The sequence below is a fragment of the Saimiri boliviensis genome, chromosome 1 (assembly GCF_048565385.1).
Source record: "Saimiri boliviensis isolate mSaiBol1 chromosome 1, mSaiBol1.pri, whole genome shotgun sequence".
Lineage (NCBI taxonomy): Eukaryota > Metazoa > Chordata > Mammalia > Primates > Cebidae > Saimiri > Saimiri boliviensis.
In genome coordinates, this window is record NC_133449.1 from 17,300,124 (window position 1) to 17,320,229 (window position 20,106).

Sequence of the window (20,106 nt, forward strand, 5' to 3'; positions counted from 1 at the left end):
GAAGCAGTGTTAGGTGGAAAACTGTGAAGGTGGAACATAAGGACTGAGAGCCTGCCATGGCAGTGGCCCCCACAGCCGCCTTGCGTCCACAAAACAAATAATTTCATCAAAAAGAGGGCAAATGACATGAATAGACATTTCTCAAGAGAAGATACACAACTGTCCAACAAACATGAAAAATGCTCAACATCACCAACTATCAGGGAAATGCAAACTGAAACCACAACGAGATACCGCCTTATCCCAGCCGACAGGTTTGTAATAAACAAAGTCAAAAAACAGCAAATATGGGCGTGGAGGTGGTGAAAAGGGAACACTTACACACTGCTGGCAGGAATGAAAAGTAGCACAACCTCTATCAAAAACAGGATGGAGATTTCTTTTTTTTTTTTTTCTTTTTTTTTTTGAGACAGAGTTTCGCTCTTGTTACCCAGGCTGGAGTGCAATGGCGCGATCTCGGCTCACCACAACCTCCGCCTCCTGGGTTCAGGCAATTCTCCTGCCTCAGCCTCCCGAGTAGCTGGGATTACAGGCACGTGCCACCATGCCCAGCTAATTTTTTGTATTTTTAGTAGAGACGGGGTTTCACTATGTTGACCGGGATGGTCTCGATCTCTCGACCTTGTGATCCACCCGCCTCGGCCTCCCAAAGTGCTGGGATTACAGGCTTGAGCCACCGTGCCCGGCCGAGATTTCTTAAAGAACTAACAGTATATCTACTATTTGATCCAGCAATCCCAATACTGGGTATCTTCCCAAAGGAAAAGAAGTCATTGTATCAAAAAGACATCTGCACCTGTACGTTTACTGCAACACAATTCACAATTGCAAAGATATGGAACCAACTAAGTGTCACCAAACAGTGAGTGGATAGAGAAAATGTGGCTTACATTTGGAATATACACCATGGAATACTACTCAGCCATAAAAAAAACAATGAAATAATGTCTTTTGCAGCAACTTGGATGAAGCTGGAGGCCATTATATTATAAATGAAGTTACTCTGGAATGAAAAAAACATCAAATACCATATGTTCTTACTTATAAATGAGAGCTAAGCTATGGGTATGCGAAGGTATAGAGTGGTATAATGGATTTTGGAGACTCAGAAGAGTGAGGATGGGAGGGGAGTGAGGGATAGAAAAACTACATATTGGGTATGATGTACACTACTCAGGGTGACATGAGCACTAAAATCTCAGATTTCACCACTATACAATTCACCCATGTAACCAAAAACACTTGTGTCTCAAAAGCTAATGAAATAAAAAAGTTAAAAAATATATAAAATCCTTGCATGGTATCAGTAGATTCTGGGCTTCTCAACAAGAATTGGAAGAGAGAAGGGAGAGGAAAAAGGAGCAAGAGTCATTTGTTACATTTCGTGCAGTTATTAATATGATCATTTTTCAAGATCTGGCTTCGGGTTCTTTAGTAAATGGCAAAATTAAGAGCATTCTTCTCCAGATTACCTACTTGAGATTTTTCTTCCCTGAGCCTTGCTAATTAAAAAATACCGTAAATGTTCTAACTAGGCCATTGACATTTATTTTCAATAATTGCAAAGGGACTTAAATAACATGTTAAAGGACATGTTAATATTACTCTACAATTTAACTCACTGTGACTTGATGTTAATACTAATTTGTAGAATTAGCTACATGGAAAATAAATTAAGTTCATGGAACAAATGGGGAATCTGAGATTCCTTTTCCAAAATCCAGGGTCTAGCAGAGCATATAGGAAGTGAAGCAAACTAGCACAACCATCCAACTTAACACATTCAGTGGCATTTGGAGCTGTGGTGGGGAAAAGAGGCTCCCTAGTTAATTTCACACTTCCTCCATACATTTCAAAAAGCAAGGTGTGACTCATTTCAAAAACAAGGTGCAGCTGGATTTTTTAAGAAAAGACTTTCCCTAGGATAAATGCCAGGTATTTTGCAAACTCCCTGGTTTAAAGAAGTTTTCTGTTTCATGGTATCTTCTTGCTATGGGGAATTCCAAATCTGCTCAGTAACAGCAAGCCTTTTATGCTTCTAGCAGGATGTTTCCTGCTCTTTAAGACTCTAGGCTTACTGAAGTTGCTGGCCTCCGTCATTCTGAGTGTAGGCATGTTGGGAGCATGTCTGCACTCTATTGGACCCAGGGAAATTTACTAAGGTGGCATCCACTGGATACCTAACGTGTGTTGTACTCCCAGCAACCCTAGAAAATAAGAGCTGTTGTTGTCTGTTGGACACATTAGGGAATCAAAGCTCAGAGGGGTTACCTTGTCCCTAGACCATGCTGCTTCTCTGACAATTCACTCCATCTGTGCTGAAATATCTAGCAGGTCTTGATGGAGGCGATGGAGGCCCTCTGGGGTCACTTTGCTACTCTCCACCGAGGCCTCAGCCACCCCCTCCTTGCTGCAGATGCCCCAGGTTTGTTTTCTTTGGCTCCCTAATTAATGAGTTCCACAGCACAATGCTAAGTCTAGTTATGCAGCCTTAATTGGTTTAGTTACAACAAGATAATTCCTTTTTTCTTCTCTTGGAGGCCTTTCTGTTTAAAGCCATTTTAGCTGGAAGATGCTAATTATCAATGAGGAGAAAGTGACACCTGAAGAGTTCATTTTCCATCTTCGTCTTTGGTTTTTCCTTTGAACTCTCTTTACACAGCCCTCTTTCCCACTTCATCACTTCTCCCCCACCATCATAAAAGAGAGCTCTTCCTTGGCCAGGCGGCAGAACTTTCTCACTTGCCAGGGAGCCGTTCCCTCTGCAGCTGTCTCGCAGGCATGGACAACCTGAGTGAGACCTTTCTCAGTCTCGAGGATGGCTTGGGCTCCTCTGACAGCCCTGGCCTGCTTTCTTCCTGGGACTGGAAGGACAGAGCAGGGCCCTTTGAGCTGAACCAGGCTTCCCCTTCTCAGAGCCTTTCCCCGGCTCCATCGCTGGGGTCCTATTCTTCTTCTCCCTGTCCAGCTGTGGCTGGGCTGCCCTGTGAGCATGGCGGGGCGAGCAGTGGGGGTGGCGATGGCTGCAGTGTCGGTGGGGCCAGTGGCTTGGTAGAGGTGGACTACAATATGTTAGCTTTCCAGCCCACCTACCTCCAGGGTGGTGGTGGCCCCAAGGCCCAGAAGGGCACCAAAGTCAGGATGTCTGTCCAGCGGAGGCGGAAAGCCAGCGAGAGGGAGAAGCTCAGGATGAGGACATTGGCAGATGCACTGCATACTCTCCGGAATTACCTGCCACCTGTCTACAGCCAGAGAGGCCAGCCGCTCACCAAGATCCAGACACTCAAGTACACCATCAAGTACATTGGGGAACTCACAGACCTCCTCAACCGCGGCAGAGAGCCCAGAGCCCAGAGCGCGTGAGCTCTGTCCGGGGAAGCTGACCAGTTCCAGCCTCCCGGGCAGGACTAGAGGAGTTTCGAAGACCTGGACATCTTACTGAACAATGATCGGCACGGAGTGATTTTTATGTAGTGAGCGTGGTAATGTTGTGGTCTGAAAAACCCTAAGGGAATTCACATCTGACCTGCTGGACCCACCAGAACACTTACCTGCCAGATGAGCAGAGACTTTCACCTCCATTTTTTCCCACCATCTCTGGGAGGCTTATCCTTTGCAAAGAGACAGATTATTTTGCCCTTCTCTGTCTTTCAAGGTATTTGAGAGGGTTAGTGATTTTAAATGCATTTTTTTTCAATGATGTGAAAGTGTTGCAGTTAACCTCCTGCCATTTCGGTGTTGAGAACTTTTCTTCTGTTGATAACTAAACCTGTATTTGGTATAGGATCCAGTGTGATACCTGGATTCTTATTTAGAAAGATTTGTGCCAGGTAAAGGGTTTTAGTGCTCCTGTTTCATTTTGTGTGTGTATGTGTGTGTGTGTTTGACTGAAATCATGCTCTTTTAGGGACTTAAATGCAGAAGGCACTGGTGTCATGATAAATGGAAAGTCATAGGCAGACAGGCTAAGTTAAGATAGTGAACATCCCAAAGGCCAGAGCTTCCTATGCATAGGCAGACAGCTCGTGTGACAGGGAAGGACAGTATGGGAAGGAGGAGGAGGAGGAGGAGACAGCACCTCAGGGTGGGCCTGAAGCAGGCTGGGTGGGCAGGGGCTCCCTGTCCTTTGTCCTGGGCCGGGTATGAATAGGAACTTATTTAGCCATTTCACTTACTTGTTTATCAAATAAAGAGATGATCTAAAAAAAAAAAAAGAAAGAAAAAAGAAAGAAAGAAAGCTGTTTGAATCCCATAAAGAATAAGTAAAAGGATCAGTGTTTGACTCAACAGTCTCTGACCCCTCTAAAGACATTAACTTCTTCATCTTCCCCTCCTATCCATCTGCCTCCCCCCAGCCCCAGATACCCCACATGCACCCATCACACACACATGCACACCCTCTTCACTGCGCCTTGTCTTAGGGTGCGTATCTCTAGCACACTCAGTTTAGCTCATTTGAATGGCACAGGACATTGGAAAGGGGCTTTGAATTAAGGAGGTTCTTAAATCTAGTGAGTTTTTTAAGGCTAAATTTTTCTCCCTGTGGTTATTAACCATTAGTATTTGTTGTACCTGCCTCCTATCATCTTTTTTCCACTGGCGATTTTCTTCTTTTTAGTGACATGAATTACAAAAGCAGTAGACGTGTTCACTATTTCTCCATTTTTTGCTGATGCAAATACGTACAAATATATATAACTTGTCCATTTTTTACAAAATAAATACAAACATATAAAATAAATATAAGCATACATAAATGTTAAAGAAAGAAACCTGAAAATTCCCTTTTAAACTTAACAATATATAGTAAAAGTTCTTCCAAGTTAGCACAAATAAATCTGTGGTATAAATACTGTGATTACCTTAAGTGCATAGATGGGGAAGCTGATGCTGACGGGCTGAGTCACACATGAGAAAACTGTAACAGAAAACAGAGGTTCCAGCAAGTTTCCATAGAACAGATTCTGCAAAACTTCTTTAGTGAGTCACCTTTTCAATGATTTTAAAGTTGTTTTCAGTTATTTTTTATGACAAAAAATATTATAACAAAGATTATAGACAACTAGCTTTATCTACTGATGTGTTTATTAGCTTGAAAAATTCCCAGAAATGGGATTCTTGGATCAGAGTATGCACATTTTAAATTTTAATAAATATTGTTATGTCACTTTTATAAAAGTGTAGTTATTTATACTCCTAGTATTATGTGACAGAACCAGTTGCCCCACATTTTCATTGGATATTATCAATCTTGTGACTTTTTGATGGATAAAAATGGTTATTTCACTGTTAATTTTAACTTTCCTGTCTATCATTTGAGGTGGATCATCTTTATGTGACCGTTGTTCATTTTGGTTCCTTTTTTTAAAACTTGCTATTTTATGTTCTTTGTCATTTTTCTAATGGGTTGTTTATCTTCCTGTTAATTTGGGAGAGTTCTTTGTTTATTATGTATTGGAATATTCCCTTCCAATCTTTTTATCCTATTTTTTCTTTTTTAGTGATGTATAATATTTATGCATATTTACAGGGTACATTTGATATTTTGTTACATGCATGGAATGTGTAATGGTGTAATGATCAAGTCAGGGTATTTAGGGTGTTCATCACCTTGAATATTTACCATTTCAGGAACATTTCAAGTCCTTGCTTCTAGCGATTTTGAAATATGCAATTCATTGTTGTTAACTACAGTCACCCTATTCTGCTATCGAACACTAGAACTTATTTATCTATGTAATTCTAAGCTTATACCCATTAACCAACCTCTATTTATCCCCTACCACCCCTTCTGCCACCCACACTCCCTTCTCAGACTGTTTTCTATCACCCTACTCTCTTTTTCCTTTCTTTTTTTTTTACTCTGTTGCCCAGGCTGAAGTGCAGTGGTGCAATGATAGCTCACTGCAGCGTCAAACTCCTGGGCCCAAGCAATCCTCTCGCTTCAGCCTCCTGAGTAGCTGGGACTATAAGCCTGTGCTGCACGCCAAGCTAATTTTTTTATTTTTTGTAGAGCATGTTGCCCAGGCTGTCATTCTACTCTCTACCTCCATAAGATCGACTTTTTTTTTTAGCTCTCACATATGAGTGAGACATGCAATATTTATCTTTCTGTGCCTGGCTTATTTCACTTTACATATTGACTTGCAGCATATTCGTTTTGATGATGTCCTTTTCTCCCTCTCCTTTTTTTTTTTTTTGCAACAGAGTTTTGCGCTTGGTGCCCAGGCTGGAGTGCAATGGCGTGATCTCAGCTCACTGCAACCTCCACCTCCTAGGTTCAAGCAGTTCTCCTGCCTACGCCACCCACGAAGCTGGGATTACAGGCATGTGCCATCATGCTCGGCTAATTTTGTATTTTTAGTAGAGATGGGTCAGACTGGTCTCAAACTCCTGGATTCAAGGGATCTGCCTGTCTTGGCATCCCAAAGTGCTGGAATTACAGGCATGAGTCACTGTGTCTGGCAATGATGTCTTATATTTATAATTTTGATTATGGCATTTTTTTTGGAAGTTTTTCATTTTTATATAATCAAATCTGGTTTTTGTTTCATGGGTTATGTGTTTTTCTCCCTTGCTTAATTTTCCCCAGTTTCAAGGTTGTTCAAATGTTACTTTGATTTTTTTGTGAACACTCTTAACGTTTTATTTTTTATTTATGGGTCTTCAACATACCTGCAATTCATTTTTGTCTATAGCATGTGGAAGGAATCTAATTTTATTTTCATGTAGCTTGTCATCAGGGTTGGTGGGTGGTGGTGAGCACAGTTGCTAAGATGTCATTCTATGTATATAAACTTTCATGAGCTTCTCATATATTTGGTGTTTTAGAGGTAAATCTAGAAAACATTGAATAATGTCAAGACTTTCTCCAAGGAACTCTATTGCATGCATGTATAGGTGTTCATGTGAGAGTGTATGTGTGTGCACATTATATATATTTGTTCACCTGTGTGTGTGTTTATGCACGTGTATGTGTGGGTTGTATTTTTGTGTGTGTGTTGGGGAAGGAGGAGGGTATTGTGGTAAGGGAGAACCATCTGGTCTAAAAATCAACTTTCAGTTCAAATGCTATTTTCCTCACTATTTTTAAATGAGTGGAACTCAAATGCTCTTGGCTTTGATTTTTCAAGCTCGAGCATTAACAATGGTTTATAAATAACTTGGGCACTTTTGGTTGTCCTGGGCACCAAATACTGTGAATGAATTAGGAGGCTTTTCCTGTCCTCAGTTTCAAAAAATCCCTTAAAGCCACAGACTCACCTATGCCCTCAGGACTTTTTTTTTTTTTTTTTGAGATGGAATCTCACTCTGTCGCTAAGGGATCCACTGGAAGGTAGGCATCTGCAAAACCAGGAGAAGATGGCAGCTTCCTGGGAGGGATCCTGTGGTCTAGAGCCTCGTCTCACCCACACCCCCTTCCTAGCCTCTGTTATCTATCATTCTACTCTCTTTTTCCTCCGAGTCCTTCCCAGATCGTCAGGCTGCAGCCACAACTGCTGTACAGGATAGGCAGCTGTATATGAGTGTTTGACTCCTGCCAGTCCCCAGTGGAGTTGCCTCCCTTGTAGGGAGGATAGCTGGAATACGTCCCTCATTCCTCCAGGGAGTGTTTCAAAGCATCTGCCCTGGGCAAACTCAAGACTAGGAGTAAGTTATTTCTGGTGCTTGGACAGGGAAAGTGTTGCAGAACCACAATTCGCATGTGCCTACTGTGGTCAGTGCTTCTACATTTATTATTTCATGCAACTTTCCTAACAACCCTAGGGATGGGCATTGTTGGTATTTTGAGGACAAGGAAACAAGTTTGGGCCAGTTAAGCAGTGCAAAGCCACTTGGTCAGGTAGGGGCCCATGTCTGACTAGTTAGCCTGTGAGTTCAGCTCTAACTCCAAAGCTCGGGCTTCTTCCCCCAGTCTCGTCACCGTCTTTTCTAGCTCACTCTGATGACGCTGCAGGCACAGGGCTTAGCAGTGGGAGAGCATTCTAAACAAATGTTCACTCTTGGGGCCTCTCCACTTCTTCTCTGCTTCCCTACCTCTGGGCCCTCATCTTTCACCATCTGAAGCGTTTCAGAAGGGGCTATTCATCTTGTCCTTTAAATTATTCCCCTTTGAACTTCTGCCTCTGCTCTGAACATTTTCTCAGAAATTCTCTTCATTTCCTCTGCTGCCGCCTAGCGTTTTTCTTAATCTGCAGAGGAAATCTGACTTGTGTTCAATGAAGTGTTCCACAATTCACACCGGGCTGAGGTTTCTTTGTTCTGCTGGTAGTTTCTGCCACATTAGCTAACAGGGAGAGAGGCAAGGGAGAGAGGCCAAATCAGGGGTGGAGGAACTCTCTGCAAATTGTCAAATCCGCAGAATTACCCTTACATTAAAATCGTGTCTGTTTTTAAGCAACAGCAAAAGAAGATGCATTTGTAAATGTACTTGGGCTTCTAAGGTTATTACAACGGTTCGGTATGTTAGGTGTCTACATCAGGGTTCATTAGATTCTTCCGACACTAACTGCACACTCCAGGCTGCAGGAGGATCCTTGACCCTGTGTGCTCAGCTCAGGCTGACTGGACAGGAACCAGAGCCTGGTTCTCTCCTTTCGCCCTCCTGCTAGGAACCTGAGACAGTCTTTCTCTTGCCAGTGAAATATTGAGGCTGAAGCAGTGTCCCTCTTAGAGCAGCCTGGAAAGTCTTGCTCTTGATATTTTGGTCCCATAGAGACCCTTGAACTCCAAGGAAGAAGAAAGCAGAAAAAAATTACAAGAAGGCTGGAGAAAAAGGACAATGATTTGTTTGTCTCTAGGGTTTGCCAACTATTGACTTTCTCTCCATTAGTTACGTTCTTCTCCACATGAATGCTACTGACTTGGGTTTCTTTTCATTAAGTTAAGGGAGAGGCCTGGCAGGGCTGGAGATCAGGGAGCCCATGAGAGAGAGGTATATTTAGAAAGCACAGCCGTGGGCTGTTCCCAGCCCAGTAAACAGCAGTGTGAAACTGTCATCTGAGGTGTCAAGGCTCAGTGCCAAGGCCTCTATATGTTTTCTGCTTTAATCTTGATAGCTAACGCTACACAATAGCTAATATTAGCCCATTTTATAAACAAAGAAATAGGCTGAAAGGTAACATTGCCGAGGGTCACATAATTGGGTGCACAGCCCAGAGCCTGGAGCCCATAGCCCAGGCAGGTCTGCCTTTTTTTTTTTTTTTTTTTTTTTTTGATATGAAGTTTCACTCTGTTGCTCAGACTGGAGTGCGGTGGAACACTCAAAGCTTACTTGAGCCCCCGAACTCTTGGGCTCAAGCAATCCTCCTGCCTCAGTCCCCTGAATAACTGGCACTACAGGCACATGCCAACATGCTCGGATAATACCTGACCCATTTCTTTAACAATAATAAGTGTAGGCAACAGAAATGCAGCGGCGAACAAGACAAACAACAGAAAAGCTTCTGGATTCATCTTCCCCCCCAGTCTATGCCCTCATCTGAAGAAGCGTTGTATTTGGTGTCCAAACAACTTATTAGGATTTTTATAAATGAGAGCATATTTTAAATTGTGATACCTTTTACACTTTCTTCCCACATAGTATAGAACATGAATATTATTTCATTCTCTGTAGCTCTGTCTATACCAGATGTGTCTTTATGCTAGTTTAGAGATTACAAAGTATTTTACATATGTTATTCTATTTAATTCTTACCTATACCTCAGTATATATGAGGTTGAATGGGGATTGCTATGACCATGTTACAGATGAGGAGGTTAAGGTTTAGGATGATCTAATATCATAACTATTAATGACAGAGCTGGCACCAAAATCCAAGTTTTTAAACTTCTAATCTGGTTCCCAGGTTTTTCCTGGGAAAACCTAAAGGTGCTCTAAACTCTGCCCACAAAGGCATCCTCAAAATATGCTCCATGGTACATTTCTTTTTCTTTCTTTTGAGATAGGGTTATATGGTTTGGCTGTGTATCCACCCAAATCTCATCTTGAATTATAGCTCCCATAATTCCCACATGTCCTGGGAGGACCCGGTGGAGGGAATTGAATCATGGAGGCAGGTTTTCCCATGCTGTTACAATAGTGAATAAGTCTCACAGATTCTGATGGTTTTATAAAGGGGAGTTCCCACGCATACGCCCTCTTGCCTGCTGCCACAATAAGACGTGTCTTGCTTTCTTTCCCTTCACCTTCTGCCATGACTGTGAGGCCACCCCAGCCACGTGGAACTATGAGTCAATTAAACCTCTTTCCTTTATAAATTACCCAGTCTTGAGTGTGTCTTTATTAGCAACATGAGAACAAACTAATACACAGGGTCTCTCTCTGTCTCCCAGGCTGGAATGCAGTGGGACAATTAAGGCTCACTGCAGCCTCGGCCTCCTGGGTTCCAGAGGTCCTCCCATCTCAGCCTCATGAGTAGCTGGGACTACAGGTGTACCACCACATCTGGTTAATGTTTTTATTTTTTAAAATTTTAACTTATTTTTTAGACTGAAGGAAATAACGTATACAGTGGTCCGTTTCCAAGACAAAGTGCCTCGAATTGGCTTAGTTAGCAAACTACGGAAGAAACAGCATATATGAGACCCCTGCTTGGACAGTAGATGCCTGCTTGTCGGCTTCCCCCTTGTTCCCCCACTCGCACCCCAATAGTTGCCCTCACCCAAACCAAAAAATATTTAGTTTATGACAAAAGCTTACTGGCCTGCAAAATAGCTCATTTTGTCTCTTCTTTTCAGCCTGCCCAGCTACTTAGGTCATAATTCACGTACTTGAAGAGCCCCTAAGCTAACTAGAACTGCAATGCTTCGTGGGCTGCAACAAAATGCAGCAAGACAACCCTAAAGAAAAACACACCTAAAGCCCTTATGCAATAATCAATAGGCAACACCTGGGAAGATTGAAACCAAATTGTACTCAGCCTATGAAGAACCAGGGGAGAGACCTGAGCACGAAGGAATAAATTGCTGTTGAAACTGTGCTGGGTGTGCCTGCTCATCGGACACCTGAGCTTCAAGATCATCATTAAAAGGCTCCCTTTTGCTGTTCTCTGGGTCTCTAAGTCCATTCTTTGGGTTTGGATGGGTGAGTTTGTTTCTCACAAGACAAGTTCTCACTCTGTTGTCCAGACTGGAGTGCAGTGACATGACATAGCTCACTGCAGCATTGACTTCCCAGGCTCAAGTGATCCTCCTACCTCAGCCTCCCAAGTAGCTGGGACTACAGGTGAGTGCCATAATGCCTGGCTAATTTTTGTATTTTTTGTTAGAGATGGGGTTTCACGGTGTTGCCCAGGCTGGTCTCAAACTCCTGGGTTCAAGGGATCTGCCTGCTTTGGCATCCCAAAGTGCTGGGATTACATGTGTGAGCCAGCGTGCCCAGCTACTTTCCCCTTTTTATTTTTGTAAAGATAGGGTCCCCCTATGTTGCTCAGGCTGGTCTTGAACTCCTGGGCTCAAGCAATCCTCTCACCTCAGCCTCCCAAAGTGCTGTCATTATAGGCATGGGCCTGTTGTTCAAGGAGGACTTTGCTTTGAACCTTCCCGAATTTCGAATCTAATTGGTATGTAGAGGTTAAATAATCAACATCTTCATATAGTGTAGTGTGGTGGAAATAGAAATCCTCCAACAGACTTTTATTCCCTTCACAATTCAAGAATTTGCATCCCCCAAGATACCCCTATCTCTACGTTTACCTCATTTTTAATTTATTTCCTAACAGAGAATGTGGTTACTATTTAAATACTGTAAGTTCCAAGGATATTGGCAAATATCAAAAGGCCTGTTATGTTCTGTGAACTGCTGTGAGTCAGGGAAGAGAGCCGAGGACCACTGCAACAAAGAATAGAGAAACATGATGATGGTAGGAGCTGCAAGGCCAGAAATGGGGTACAGGAGAGAAAATTGAGTCAAATCTCAGCCTTGACTTTGCCAGTGGGTCCAGCATGGCGCTGTGCTGGATAAAGCGTTGCAGAGATGAGATGCTCACAGCCGAATAAGGGAGACACAGGTAAAGACATGTCGGGAACCAGTGTTCCCTGAAGCATTCAGGGACAGCCTTACACAGAAGGAGGCTCTCGGAGTTGTCCTCTCGGCACCCGAGGGAGCCAAGGACAACCTCGACTGAGGAAACTGCATGTACAAAAGTGCGCAGGTCCAAAAAGTCTCCAGACCTTGGGGTATCACATGGACCGGTTTTGCAGAAGCACAGAGTTTGGAGGAGCAGGGAAAGGAGGGTGTATGAGCAAGAGGAATGGGAAGCCGGGGGCTTGAATAGCCTTCAAGCTGTGGGAAACCTGACTCTCAACCTGAGAGAAGCCCCTCGCTCAATGGCTAACTCAGGTGCTTATTAATCTGGAGCCCCCTCAATGCACCAGGTGTAGGAAATAACATGCGTACAATAAGCAATTAAGATTTGACCCACGTGACTCAATTAATACTCAAGTTTTAATTTTTTTAGTTTTTTGAGACAGAGTCTTGCTCTGTTGCTGAGGCTGGAGTGCAGTGGCCCAGTCTTGGTTCACTGCAAACTCCACCTCCTGAGTTCAAGTGATTCTCCTGCCTCAGCCTCCCGAGCAGCTGGGATCACAGGCGTGCGCCACCTAAGTTTTGCCCAGCCAATTTTTGTATTTGCGTAGAGACCAGCTTTCACCATGTTGGCCAGGCTGGTCTCGAACTCCTGACCTCAAGTAGTCCACCTGCCTTGGGCTCCCAAAATGCTGGGATTACAGGCGTGAGCCACGTCGCCTGGCCCAAGTTTTTCTTGCTTTACTTTTTACATTGTGCTTCTTTACATATTCACAAAAGAAAATCCTGTCTTTAGCAGTAGCCTTTCCTTCATGTCTTTTTTTCTGAGTTCTGCAAACAATTTCTCCACATTCTATCTGCATGACTCTCATCATCCACCCCTGTCACCTCTCCTTAGGTACCTGCACACCCTTGACCCTATTCTGCACCACACCTGGTATCCCAGGCCCTTCCTGCTGCTCTAACAAAATACCCATAACTGGGTAATTTTATAAATAATAGACATTTATTTCTCACAGATCTGGAGGCTGGGAAGTCCAAGATCAAGACACCAACATTCATTGTCTGATGAGGGCATTTTTGCTGTGTCCTTACATGGTGGAAGACAGACAGTTAAAAAGGAGTGAATACTGTGTGAACCTCTTTTATAAGGCATTAATCCCATTCACTAGGGAAGAGTCCTCTGGCTCAATCATCTCCTAAAGGTCCCACCTCTTAATACTATCATATTGGTGATTGAGTTTCAACATATAAATTTTGGGGACACATTCAGACCGTAGCACCTGGCCAGGATTAGAGCTCTCCTTGAGGCAGAGAAGGTGGAGGAACTAAGCAGGCAAAGCTAGAATTCTCTTTCACCAGCTCGGTATACTCAAACAATGTCCATTCTATTATACTTGCTGGGAGCACAGCAGCTCTGTGCTGCCTTAGCATGCATTTAAGAGCCCTTTTGTTCTTTTAATTATCTACACATTGCAGATTATTAACTACACGAGTAGCTAGCTCAGTGCTAGGCCTTGGAGTCACAAAGGGGTAGAGAGGGTGCCAAGATGCTTCAGAGTTTTTAAATTATTTAGAGACAAGTTCTTGCTCTGTCACCCAGACTTCAGTCCAATGGTTCAATCATAGCATACTGCAGCCTCAAGCTCCTGGGTGCTAGTGATCCTCCTGCCTCAGCCTCCTGAGTAGCTGGGACTACAGGCACATGCCACCATGCCTGGCTAATTTTTTAATTTTTATTTTGTAGAGATGGGAGTTTCACTTTGTTGCCCAGGCTATCCTCAAACTCCTGCTCTCAAGCGATCCTCCCACCTCAGCCTCCCAAAGTGCTGGGATTACAGACATGAGCCACTGTGCCCAGCAATGCTGCCCATTTGTGTTTTTTAATTTTTTATATTTATCATTCTTTTTCAATGCTGCAGATTTAAATGCAAGTAGCATTGTTTTCTTTTTTTAACCCATGTATTTGTGTTTAATCCTCAATAACCTTGTGAGGGCAAAGTGCAGTTTTTGTTCTCAAAAAGCTTAAAATGTGGTTGAAGGAGCTAGGCCTATACATAAATGATCAAAATATAGGCACAAAGAGAAGGAATAATAATTTTTAAAAGGTGTAAAATGCGGTGGGAAGCAGGGATGGTGCTATTGTTCTTATGAACATGTCCTTCCAAAATTCATGTTAAATCTTAATCACCAATGTGATAGTATTAAAAAGTGGGGACCTTTAGCAGGTGATTAAATCATGGCTATCGGGCACTCATGAATAGGACTTGTGACCTTATCAAAGGGGTTCCAGGGAACTGTTTGCCTTTTCTTTGTCCTTCCCACAATGTGAAGGGGTAGCATTCAAGGTATCGTCTTGGACGCAGAGGTGAGGTCCTCCTCAGACACTGAACCTGCTGGTGAACCTGCTGGTGCCCTGACCTTAGACTTCCCAGCCTCTATAACTATGAGCAATACATTTATGCTATTTCTAAATTACCCAGTCCAAGATATTTTCTATTGCAGCAGGAATGAACTAAGACAGATGGAGAGAGGCTTTCTGTTTAGTGGGGCAGCTGGCTTTGGGGAGGAGTTTGTGTGAACTTGAACCTAGATAGATAAGTGGGATCCTGATATGGGAACAGGGGCATTTCAAGCCACAGAGCAGCAAGGGTAAAGGAACAAGCCAGGAATCAGCTAGAAGCCTGTTGCTTGTATTAGTCCATTCTCATGCTGCTGTAAAGAACTCCCCGAGACTCGGTGATTTATAAAGGAAAGAGGTTTAATTGACTCACAGTTCAGTATGGCTGGGGAGGCCTCAGGAACCTTATAATCATGGCAGAAGTGAAAGCAAACAGATCCCTCTTCACATGGGCAGCAGGAGAGAGAAAAATGAGAGCCCAGCAAAGTGGGATGTCCTTTATAAAACCATTAGATCTCATGAGAACGAACTACTTCGAGAACAGGATGGGGGAAACCACCCCCATGATTCAATTATCTCCACCTGGTCCCTCCTACCACACATGGGGATTGTGGGAACTACAACTCAAGATGAGATTTGGGTGGGGACACAGCCAAACCATGTTAGCGCTGTAGGGATGAGCAATGAGACTTAAGAGGGGAAGAGTGAGTTTGAGTACAGATTCTCAAGAGCTGGAACATAAAGCTAAAGCATGAATTCAGCAAACATCTTTGTGTTTGACTCCCTCTGTGAGATATGTGAAGATGACAAATTTATTCACTGAATGAGAATTCACAAAGTGATAGCATGTTTCTTAGCCTTTGCTTGGTTCCTGGGAGAGATACAGGGTCCCTGCCCTCTGGAAGTTTATACTATAGGGGCAAAGGAATTCAATTCTGTAATTGACTGGAGAGGACTGTGGTTTCAACAGTGAGTTCACTCCAAAGTTTGGGAATGGAAGAATGTCCACTGGGGATTGAAAGTGCAGAAGGAGGGGATTTAGGAGTTACAAAATAAACTGAGGCTAGAAGAGTGGGAAGAGATAAGGCAGGGAATTCATAGTGGAACTAGGGAGTCGGGTCAGAGGCCAGGAGAAGCAGTGAGAAAGCAAGCTGGGTTCAGCTTCAAAGGCTCCGGAAGAGCCAGTGCAGAAGACAGCATTTCCAGATTCTGATCAGCTCCTAAGAATTCTGTTCTGGAAGGTTCACTTCAGTGCATAATTGCCACATCCTAACAACTCCAGCAAGGCTGCGAGGTAGACATCACCACCCCCATTTTACAGATGGGACAACAAGGCACAGAGAAGTGAGGCAAATTTCCCGGGGCTCCTGACTAGCAAAGGGCTATTTGCTTTCAGAGCTTCTCCCCCACCCCTTAGCTGCACTGCCCTCATTCAAGTAAAGACCCTGAACGCAGACAGTATAGAGAGAGGATGTACATATGAGGAATGATTCTTTGGGAGGCTTCTGAGCACTGTCTGTGCTATCTGTGACTAACACTTACAGTTTATAAACGCCAGCAGTAGGGGGGGGAAGAGGCAGGCTTGTATCCCCATTCGCGGCTAATGTACCTATGGCGGTGCAGACGCCTCTGCATTTGGATTGGTTTTCTCATTTAGGAGAGTAACTTTTCAAAGATCCCAGAGGTTCAAATACGGATATAAAAGCAATTTACTGCAACCATTAATATGCTCCAGCTACTTCTGTGGAGTTTTTAGCCGTTGCAAAAGAGGCCCTTTGAGTCCGCCCTACCCCGGTGCTCCCCTGCCCAGCCCTCTCCACGCAGGTGAGCGTCTGAGGTCTCTTGGAGCCCAATTTTCACCCTTTAACGAGGCTGGAGTTGCCGAAGTGCGCCCCTGGGGGCCCGAGGGCCAGAGGCTCGGTCATAAAGGGCTCTAGTTAAAAGAGGCAAAAAGTGCCAGAGAAACGCTAGAGCTTTGTTTTTGTTTGTTGGTTGTGCATTTTAATTACTGGGAAGGAATAACCGAGCTTCCAGTTCGGGGCCGCGGCTGGTCTAGCAAACCCGAGGACTCTCAGCATTTGGGCAGCGCGAGGTCTCTGCTCCCGCCTGCAGGGGACACAGGTACCCCAGGCAGATGCTAGTTTCCCCACTTTTTGAAGCCCCTGCTCATTCTATTTGAGAACAGAGGCTGTATATTCTTTGAGAAGAGCCTGTAAGCGTTCCCAGCCACCAGGCATTGAGCCACTGGCTCCAGACCCCGCAGCCCCTCGGGTGTTCCAGTGCTTGGGAGGGGCCCGGGCTCCCGCAGCCCGGGCTCGGCTCGCTGGAGGCCTCGGGCGCCGCCTCCAGGATTCCGTGATATCTGCAAACGATCGCGCTCGCAGGAAGGCCCCAGTGCTTGGAAAACTCCAGGAATCCCTTCAGAGCATTTTATTTCCAGGTGAGCTCGCAGCGCTCTGCAGACCTGGTCCTGAGCTGTGGAAAGGGAAGAGCAGAGCGACCAGATGGGTTACACAGAGGATGCTCAGGCTGAGCTCCTGGACTCTGCTGAGGGCTGGGAGGGAAGGGCAGGTGCCTTCCTCTGAGCCTGGCTGGTACCAAGATGAGAGGAACAGCTTGATGGGTCTAATTTCATGGAGAGGCAGAGAGACACTCACCGCTCACTTGTGGAGATAATTAGCAAAATCACATGATTTGTAAACTTTCCCCGTATTTCTTGAAAGAATCACTTATTTTCAACTCAGGACCTTTTCCTTTATTACCTCTGTTTTAAAGAAAATCTTTCGCTGGATCACCATCAGCACAGATGAAAGATCATCTTCCCCTCACGCCCCCACCTCAGCTCCACGCAGCCAGTTTACTTTACTGTATGCTGTTCATAGTGATAAACCCTATCGGAAGTTAACTTACTTTACTTTTAAAGTTAATTTACTGTAATCAGTAAACAAATTCAGTACATTATTTATTACTATGCCCTCCATACTTAGCACATAAATGCTGTGATGGTGATTTTATGTATCAACTTGGCTGGCCACAGTACCCAATATTTGGCCAAACATTATTTTGGGTATTTCTGTGTGGGTATCTTTGGATGAGATTTGAATTTAAATTGGTAAACTCTAAGTAAAGCAGATTGCCCTTTGTACTATGGGCGAGCCTCATCCGATCAGTTGAAGACCTGAATAAGATAAATGAGTGACATTCCCTCATAGCAAGGGGAAATTCGGTCAGCAATTTCCCCTTTGAACTTGAACTGCAGCATCAACTCTTCCCTAGGTCTCCAGCCTGCCAGCCTGTTCAGGTTTTAGACTTGCTAGGCCCCATAATTGTGTGAGACAATTCCTTAAAATAAATCTCTTCATCCTCCACTCCCCACAACCCCTATTGGTTCAGTTTCTCTGGGGAATCCTGGGTAATACAGACACTCAGTAACTTGAATGAATGCGGAAGCAGCTGCTGTAGCAATAACTTCCCCCAACCCCCAACACGAGGATACACAGTACATCCTGCTTTCACCTCTGTGCTCTAACCCAGAGTCCTCCTAGTCCTGGAAATGATATATATTCACTTTCAGCCATCAATGGAAGCAGTAAGGGGTTATATAGCAATTTGGTATTTTTGAGCAAAATACAGTTAGGATGTACATTTATTTCAGTCTTCTGATCTTCTACTTATTATACAGGTACCTCCAACCTCTAGTGTGAGGGATTTGAGGCCAGAACTCAGCTTATTTCCTTCAGGATCAGGTACCCAGTAAGTCTTTGGTGAAAGAAAAAGATCTCAGTTCCTAGACCTTTAGCAACATCTGAATAATTTTAAATTATATTTTTATTTTTAGAGATGGAGTCTTGCTCTATTGCCCAGGCTGGAGTACAGTGGTACAGTCTCGACTCACTGAAACCTCTGCCTCCTCGGTTCAAGCGATTCATACCTCAGCCTCCCGAGTAGCTGCAATTACAGGTGTACACCATGATGCCTGGCTACTTTTTGTATTCTGAGTAGAGTCGGGGTTTTGTCATGTTGGCCAGGCAGGTCTCAAACTCCTGACCTGAAGCAATCTGCCTACCTTGGACTCCCAAAGTACTGGAATTACAGGTGTGAGACACTGAGCCCAGCCTAAATTATATTTAAATAATACTATGTGGTTTAAGGCATGGGAGTGTAAGAAAGGAAAGAAAAGTCTCTATGGTTCTTTCCAAAGACCAGAACTTCACCATCTCATTTAATGCTTGCAGGGGATATATATATATACATACATGTATACATTAGAAGATGGATAAATATAATTTTTGAAACCTGTAGCACAAACAGAAATGATTTGAGAAATATCAGTGCCTTCTGGGTAAAATGTTGCTCAGCTTATATTTGAAGAGTCTAAGGTATGGCTCTGGAAGAAATTTGTTCTCTTAGGTGGTATAAGCCAGTACTTTTTTCTGCAGATAAACAGGGGAAGAAATATGCCTAAGAAATTTCTTCTCAAACTACCCTAATCTTTGGCTAAAGTTCTGGTGCCTGTTTAACAAAAAGAATCTACCTTTGGAAAAATTGCTTCAGTTTTATGGACTTTAGCTTTAGAATTTGCTATTTTAAAATTTTCTATAAAAACATTTTAATATTCATTTTCAGATTTCTAAATTTCTAGCTCCTTTTAAAGTCAGATCCTTTCTTGAAACTAGTTTTTAAACCAAAAGAAAGTAGGAGATCTGATGTCCTGTCTTAAGCAATAACATTTTTTTTGAGAGTCAGGGTCTTGCTCTGAGCTCAAGCTGAAGTACAGTGGTGCAATCATAGCTCATACAGTCATGAGCTCCTGGGCTCAAGAGATCCTCTTGCTTCAGCCTCCCAAGTAGCTAGGACTACAGGTACATGCCACTACATATGGCTTTTTTTTTTTTTTTTTTTTTTTTTTTTTTTTGTGGAGATGGGTTCTCACTCTCTTGCTCAGGCTGGCCTTGAACTCCTGACCTCAAGCAATTCTCCCACCTCAGCCTCCCGAAGCGCTATGATTACAGGTGTATACCACTGTACATGGCCAACTTATTTTATACTTATCATCTGTTGTAATTTCTCAGGAAAGAGATTTATCTATATTAGATCTTTTAGTCAGATAGGCCAACTACTTTTGACTGTGGTACTAAATCTGGTTATAGAGAAATATCATGAAGCAATGTTCCAAGTCTCTACTTGCCAGAAACGCACTTTTTTTTTGCATAGCAGCTCTGACATGGGCTTCTTTGCAATACTTATTACCACACTGCAGTGGAAGTACAGCTGCAGGAATTAAGAGGCATTTGTTAGTGGAGTTTCCAGGGTTATAAGCACTATCCTGGAAGGCCAGCATTTCTGATGAAATTCGCTTGGTCTAATCATATTCAACTACACGCTGCCATTTTAACCTGCTCTATAGTGTGGGCTCATTAACTGAGATCTATTCCTAGGTAATGTTAGCTAAATAGATCAAGAGTCTGAATTCTTTAATCTCTTATGATTTCATTTGACTTATAGGTCTAGTGATTCTAAAGTTTTGGACTATGGTAACAGTTTTATATGAAGGTTATATAGCTTAATATGCAAATATTAAGTATAAAATATAGCACTTGCAAAATATAGGGAGGTATAGGCCAGGTGTTGTGTCTCATGCCTGTAGTCCCAGCACTTTGGGAGCCTGAGGTGGGTG

At 43.4% G+C, this 20,106-nt stretch overlaps 1 protein-coding gene across 1 annotated transcript; it reads left to right on the forward strand.

Annotated features, from left to right (window-relative positions):
- Positions 1–2,726: 2,726 nt before the first annotated feature.
- On the forward strand, positions 2,727–4,054 carry MSGN1 (mesogenin 1). Its single transcript, XM_003935222.3, has one exon. The coding sequence runs from the start codon at positions 2,782–2,784 to the stop codon at positions 3,361–3,363; it is 582 nt and encodes a 193-aa protein (XP_003935271.1). The 5' UTR covers positions 2,727–2,781; the 3' UTR covers positions 3,364–4,054.
- Positions 4,055–20,106: the final 16,052 nt, after the last annotated feature.